The 7,421-nt window shown below is 38.0% G+C and overlaps 1 protein-coding gene across 4 annotated transcripts in view; it reads left to right on the top strand.

The window, feature by feature from the left end:
* The first annotated feature begins 2,863 nt into the window (after nt 1–2,863).
* LOC143274813 (V-type proton ATPase 116 kDa subunit a 1-like) overlaps nt 2,864–7,421 on the top strand; it is a 34,116-nt gene continuing 29,558 nt past the window's right edge. For 2 of the 4 annotated variants that reach the window (XM_076578863.1, XM_076578782.1), the window contains exons 1-4: nt 2,871–3,441; nt 5,632–5,784; nt 6,549–6,627; nt 7,049–7,146. In XM_076578863.1, coding sequence (XP_076434978.1) covers nt 5,671–5,784; nt 6,549–6,627; nt 7,049–7,146 — 291 coding nt within the window. In that variant the 5' untranslated portion in view covers nt 2,871–3,441; nt 5,632–5,670. Of the gene's footprint in view, nt 3,442–3,754; nt 3,888–5,631; nt 5,785–6,548; nt 6,628–7,048; nt 7,147–7,421 lie in introns of those variants that run through there. The other 2 variants (XM_076579020.1, XM_076578940.1) reach the window with 2 other exon arrangements.

Genomic DNA, 7,421 nt, shown 5'->3' with positions numbered 1-7,421 from the left:
AAGGAAGTTAGAAGAGTGGAACCCGTCCTTACATGCAATCTGTCCAACGCTTTGATCTGCATAAATCTCCCCCTGGTTTTGTATTGTCATGTACACAATGCCACGACGCCCAGAAGAACAAGGCAATCGGTTCGTGGACGTTGTTAAGTAATTCATCACCTTCATAACGTCATAGTATTACAACAGCCTAAACAGGTATACGATTGCTATTTCCATCGTAAGATTATCTCTTCTTTATAAAATAAATAAATAAATAAATATATATCAGTTAAAAAGTGTTTTTTAAAGCATACTCACTTTGAACCGAGTCTGCCATAAAGCTGTTTCCAGTGTAATGTTCTGTAGATTCATGATAACAATAATATCAACATCAAATATTGCACATCAATAATTAGGCTTGTTAAACAACTAACAATATGGTCACACAGAATACTGAAGGCATAGTTGTTGTTAATGTCTTTTACTGGGAGTGATATGAGGAGAGAGAGAGAAAAGCGGGTATGTGTGATGATGTTTCTGGTGAAATTTTAATAATCATCACTTTATCATGATATTTAGGAAAGAGAAAAAAGAAGAAAACTATAAGCCCTTACTTTTTAAGTATACCTACTTGCTTATGGGTCTGTTTATTATAGATAAAAGTCACAGATTAAAAAAAAGATTGGCAAATGAAAAATGTTTTGGATAATATTTTGAAAGCATTGGTATGTATAGCATCAAAGGTGAAGAACATGTTCAAGTTTGCTACTCTGCTAGTGGTATATATATATATATATATATATATATATGGAGAGAGAGAGAGAGAGAGAGAGAGAGAGAGAGAGAGAGAGAGAGAGAGATGCATGTAATAATATTTCTGGCGTATGTATACTTGATTGTCAAAGCATTAGTTTCCTACCTACATATGTGGGATGCTATTTTTCTGTTTGTATTTGAATGGCTCTCTCTCTCTCTCTCTTTTAATTATTTTCTTTCTGTTTGTATTTGAATGGCTCTCTCTCTCTCTCTCTCTCTCTCTTAATTATTTTCTTTCTTTCTTTCTTTCTTTTTTTCACGTTGCCAGTTCTGCAATTTAGTCATCGTATTTCAGAGGAGAACTCTGAAACTATTTCCAAGCATACGAATTTACTATACTGTTAATATTCTAGCCGGTAAAAACTACATAGTTATCTATGCAGTAATGATAGCAATGATGACGATTGTGAGGCTGAATAAGCCTATATATAAACACCTGACATGATATACCATGCACGTCAAATTATTCCTGATCATAATTATCAGCAAGTATACCAGACTGTTTCGTGTCGTTTCGTAGTCAGTCAGACCATCATTCAGGAAGTGTAAGTTTATTTACTGCATGTACCTGTCCCAGAGCATGAAATCAGAGCGTGTTTATTTAGTTGTGGTAGATATACCTGTCACAATCTCCAATATATGCTGACACACAAGAGGGTTTTCGCGAAACAACTGAAGAGCTTCCTCATTCTCTTTGATAATGTTTGCCAAGAGGGACAACTTGAACTGTTTCTGAACGTTTGTCAGGGACTGTTCTTCCAAATGTTCCACAAGGCAAGCAATGCACAGGGGGAGCTGGTTATCCGTTGACACGATGCACCACATGTCATCATGGCTGATATGACTGTCCACCTTGTGCAGAAACGCTGCCATTCTGACTCTGCCCAAAGACACATGCACGCACTCACGCATTCACATAACTTGAACTCACTCACGCGCCCACCCCGCCTGCGAGCGCGCGCGCGCGCACACACACACACACACACATGCACGCACCCATATGTTGCACTGACACACAGTGCAGGTGTGTCACAGTCAGTGTGTGTGTGCGCGCGCACGCGCGCGCGTGTATGTGTTTGTGTGCATGGTATGTGTGTGTTTTTGTCACAGAGAGAGAGAGAGAGTGTGTGTGTGAGTGTGCGCGCGTGTGTGTGACAGAGAGCGTGTGTGTGTGTGTCAGTGTGTGTCGGTGTGTGTGTGTGTGTGTGTGTGTGTAGGGGTGGGGTAGAATGTGTGTGTGAGGAGGTGTGGGGGGCATGGAAGGGGGGGGGGGGTATGGGTGAGTGTGGGGTGTGTTTGTGTATGTGCCGTGTACAGTACGTCACGTTGGCGTGGGAGGTGTCGCTGACGGCCGGTGTGTGTGTGTAGTAGTAGTAGTAGTAGTAATCGTCTTCAGTTTAACGTCAGTCTTCCACTTTAAGTGATATTAGGCGGGCACTGTGTGTGTGTGTGTGTGTGTGTGTGTGTGTGCCTAACCGGAGACAATAATTAAACCAACGCGCTTGGTGCCCATGCAGTGGTCGCTGGCACTTTTCTTTTCTTTTCTTTTTCTTTTTAATCTTTCTTTTTTTTTTCTTTTTTTTCTTTTTTTTTCTTTCTTTTTTTTTTTTTTTATAAAGATCGACTGTTGTCTTCAATCCAAATCAACTGAGTAGCCTTCAGTAGCCTACCCGTGCCTTGTGTGCGGCATTCATGCCGTCAGTGAAATTTGTAAGAACCCGGCTGCACTGAGAATGATGTCCAACACTGTACTGCGATAATAACAGTAATAATACTGATAGCCAGGCTAATCAATTGTCCACTGAATTCATCTACTGATCGAGTGGGCCAACCGTACAAAAATATTGGTTGAATAATCGCGATGCCGGGAATGTTCCCAAAATAATTAATACAGTAATCGAGTACTTGTAGTTACAATGAAGGATAAACCGATTGGCAACTTTTTAAAGGTACATTCGACTGGCCTAGAATGATCAGATTGATTTTTGGATTCCACTGCAGCCCGTACTTCTGATTGCGCATCAGTCCTGTCAAGCTTATGACGCGGACATGACCGCCACAATCCCACTCGAACATCAGTTCAAGTTCAGACTGCATTCAGGTGGATCAGCGGTCCAGCCACTTGAAATCGTTGACACTTACCTGCGTGTTTTGTTTGTTTTTTTTCCTGCTCTTTCGTTTTGACTTTTTATTTCATTAACCAACGAGAGCAAAAACTAAATGAAGAGCTGATCTGTCCGGCGATTTCGTTCACTGCAGGCTTCGGCGTCTGTAGCAGCCGACAATTCAGCCAAGCCCAGGAAATAGCAGACGACAACCAGGCCAACCCATTTTCGAATATGAGGGGTGAATGAAAGTTCACACAAAAAAGTTGCCGATGTTAAGTTTAGTACAATAGTATTAATCCATTGATTACATTGTCAAATTCTTCCCCATAACAGTCATTTTAATTCAGGGCAATAGGATTACCATTTGATTCAAAACTGTCTCAATAACCGAAGCAGCCGAACATACAAGTCACGTGATTTGAAGTTAAACTTGCTCCCCGCAGAGTGAAAAGCTCAAGAGACAGCGACAGCTGCGTTACCAGGTCGAGTGACAGCTTCACTGGCACAATCCGTACCTTCGATCGTTGATCAAACTAAGGTAAGATAGTTTTATGTGGACAGATCACTTGTTTTTATTCATTGATAAAAAGCTGATAAGATTATATCAATGTTGTTACACTTTCTTCGAAATTTCCTATACGATCGACAATGAAAAAAAAAACCCCAAAAAACAAACGTGGTGATGCCCAGCATCTGCATCAATGTGCATCTCCAGATCGCTTTTCTCCCCCCACGAGCAACAGTGCTTGGGGCATCAGTTTCAACATAGGCGTGCATTTAAAATAAAATCAGCAAGCAGATCGAATCCGAACAAACTACGGGCCGGTAAATTTGCGATAAGAGTTTTAATTCAAAACTCCTAGTGAAAGCCGAGTTTTGGCACTTGTGATCGCTGACCACACTATATGGGCTTGTCTTATCCGTTTATCGCAAGGGCTTCGGTACAGGCAGTACGTGTGCGCTGTGGACTGATTTAGTAAGAAAGTAGGTGCAGTATGTTTATCTGAGTTGAATACGTATTATTTATTTATTTTTAATGTTTCAGATGTAATGAAAACGTAAGAATTTAGCTGTATATTCCGTAGATCTTACTATAATTGTGTATGTATCACGCGTGATTGAAAGTTAATTTAAGGTTCGGTTTCTTAAGTGCACGCATGATATCAGAAGTGAAGAAATAAAAACTTGAAAACGTATTGATCAGTAAAGCATTTTCTTTTCAGTGAATGTAGAATCCTATAACTGCTGTTGTTAAGAAATTATCAACAAATAAAATGAAATGATGATATTGTGGGAAATCAAGTCATGAAGAATTACAGGCATAAAAAAAAAAGTTGTACAAGGCTTATAATATGGAATGACAGTTTTTCTGAGTTAGATTAAAATGATCAATATGCTTTTCATTTCACATTGATTTTTTCAATGTGCAGAGTGCATTAAAACAAAAACAAAAAAACAACAGATTAATTGGATATTAAAAATTTGAGACACATTAATTGATATGAATTACACAGTGCATGCAACATTCCTATTACTCATATTTCGAATGCACACACATGTATATGCATGCATAGGCACACACTTGCAAATGCATACACTCATTATATGGTTATTACTAATTGTATTTTATGTGTTAATCAATGAAAGGTGTAATAGAGTTCATTATCCAAAAATGTGATTGCATTTTCCTATTCTCCATCTTATCATCTTTGATGATATATTTTGGTTTCATAGCAAAACATATTTCCAAATTTAATCTTAGTGTCTACATCCATTAGATGTTTATGCTGGTTATAATTAGAAAATATTATATGTGAATTAAAACTCTTGATAAGAGCTGACTAAAACCAAGGTAGAGAAAAACATTGTTCAGATAATTTGAGATTGTCAGGTAATTCATGTATCACAGTATATTCTTGCCATTTGTTCATTTATTTGGTCGTAAAAAGAAGGAAAAAAAAAGGTCTTGATTACTATGAATGGACAATGGGTTAAAAAATGTTGAGAATGTCTTTTTACACTCATTTGTCATGTTTGTTTATCCCATGTGGACATAAAGACACCAAGATCAAATCGAATATTCTTTACAACTTGTTAGGTTTACTGGTATAATTATTCTAGCCCTGTAGTCTTCGATAGGTATGTAACTACACACACACACACACACACACACACACACACACACACACACACACACACCTACACACACACACACACACACACACACACACACACGTGTGTGTGTGTGTGTAGGTGTGTGTGTGTGTGTGTATAGCTATAAGTGACTGTCAGCGTGTGTGTGTGTGTGTGTGTGTGTGAAAGATGTGTCAATGTGTAGATTCTATAAATGTGTAGTTTTAATTTCACAATGATTTTATGTCACCCTGCAGTTCTTAATGGGTGCAGTGCTCTTTTTGATTATAGCATCATGTTTGTTCGTATCAATGACAAAATATATTTTAACATAGATTTTGATGGACCATGACAAAGTACATGCCACAGCAGTATAGTGTTTCTGAATTAGATTTATTCTCTTATTGTCTTCTCTCTCTGCCTCTCATCTCTGTACCCCTGTCTGTCTCTTTCTCTCTCTGTCACTCTCTCTGTTTCCCTCTCTTTCAAGAACAGCACAAACACTGATAGTTATACAACAAGCTCTTCAACTTATTCCTGACTTCTCCTTCAGTATTTTTTATTTTTGTTAAATTTAAAATGTATCTGATTTCAGAACAAAGTTTGAGTGAAGTGAGGAGAGCAAGCCAGCAAAATGTCCATCTTCCGCAGTGAAGAGATGGCCTTGTGCCAGTTCTTCTTGCAGTCTGAAGCAGCCTATGCCTGTGTCTCAGAGCTGGGAGAACTCGGCTTGGTGCAGTTCAAAGATGTATGTATTATAACACACTTTCAATATATTATATACTTCTTGCATCCATGTACACACTTTTGTATGAATAAAATGATAGATGTGTGCACAAAAGCAACAATATATATGTCTCTAAATCTGGATGCACAAGCATATAAACTTAAACATGCACATAATTATTTGTTAACTGTAAATAATGCTGTTTACAAAATGTTCTCAAAGAAACTTTTGTGGTCCAGTTTCACTCTCAGCACCCCACCACCTCACCATCCCACCCTCCTTAGTATGTATATCATGGTCCTCATCTAATACCACTACATACCAGATTACTATTATTCAATCAAGAGGCATAAATCAGCACTGACAATACCTGGTGGTTGTTGTTTTTTGTGTGTGTGTTTTGTTGTTGTTTTTTTGGGGGGGGGTTCTTTTTTTTGTTTTTTGTTTTGTTTTTGCTTCGTGGTTTTAAAGTTTGCTTTAAAAAAAAATAATTTAAAAAAATTTAAATTTTGTGATGAAAATAATAAAAATCCCTTTACAGAATTTCTTGCACATGTCTTTCATTGCACCAAACATATGGACTTAAAATTGCAAGTGTCTTGATTTATTTTACATGATGACCAAATCACTTTTGTCTCTTCCATTACAGTATGCAGCTTATTGGCATTCCATTATTGTGTCAGGTGAAGATGGTGAATACTACAGAAAAACTTGGAAAAAGGTGTGATTTTAGTTGATCTTTTATTGAAAGATAAACAGGTTTTATGTCCTCTTTTGTGTTCCAGCTGAACCCAGACGTGAACGCCTTCCAGAGGAAATTTGTGAATGAAGTTCGACGATGTGAAGAAATGGAGAGGAAGCTAAGTCAGTCCAACTGTTGTTGTTTTTTGTTTTGTTTTGTGGACTGTGTCTCAGCACCTTTCATTTTCGTTTTCTTTAAATATATGTGCACAGACTTTATTTGATTCCTTAAGTTGTTAACTTCATTCACCTGTTCTTTCTGTCTGGGTCAAATGTTTCACAGATGTTACTTGTGAGTATGGATGTCAGTGTGTGTGTGTGTGTGCATTTGAGTGGATGTGGACAGATACTTGAAAAATGCCAGATGTCAAGTGCAAATCTTGTGTTTGTAACTCAGGTATTGACAAAGGTTTATATTTGCATTATTCATGTTGATATTGATCATGTTGTAGTCACAAGGTCAGCATAAAGTCAAATATTTGAAAACCTGCCTAATGAAAAATCAGTATACACACATAGAGTACTGTATTATCTTTTTGTGCAGGGTACGCTGAAAAGGAAATCATCAAAGAAAAGCTGAAAATTGCTGATTATGGTGAAAATCCAAAGGCACCTGCACCAAAGGAGATGGTGGACTTGGAGGTATATTGCTCTGTTCCTTTGTATGTCTGACTAACATATTGTTGGCAGGAAGACGTGTGAGGATATAGGACTTATCACTGTCCACTACAACAACCAGCATTTACTGACCCAAATGACCTTTTCTCCAGATATCAAGATGTTTTAAGTGGTGAGCAAGGCAGTCTATATGGAGTCGCACACTTTCAAGAGGATGACACTGTGAAACCTGTTGTCTCTCCTGCATGTAGTGTCCCTCATTCGATGAGATCCAAGGTCAAAGCAGAACTGAATAAACT

This window comes from Babylonia areolata, chromosome 1, assembly GCF_041734735.1.
Source record: "Babylonia areolata isolate BAREFJ2019XMU chromosome 1, ASM4173473v1, whole genome shotgun sequence".
In the NCBI taxonomy this organism is placed as follows: domain Eukaryota; kingdom Metazoa; phylum Mollusca; class Gastropoda; order Neogastropoda; family Buccinidae; genus Babylonia; species Babylonia areolata.
The sequence above is the reverse complement of the archived record's forward strand: the minus strand, read 5'-3'. Positions and strand labels throughout refer to the sequence as shown.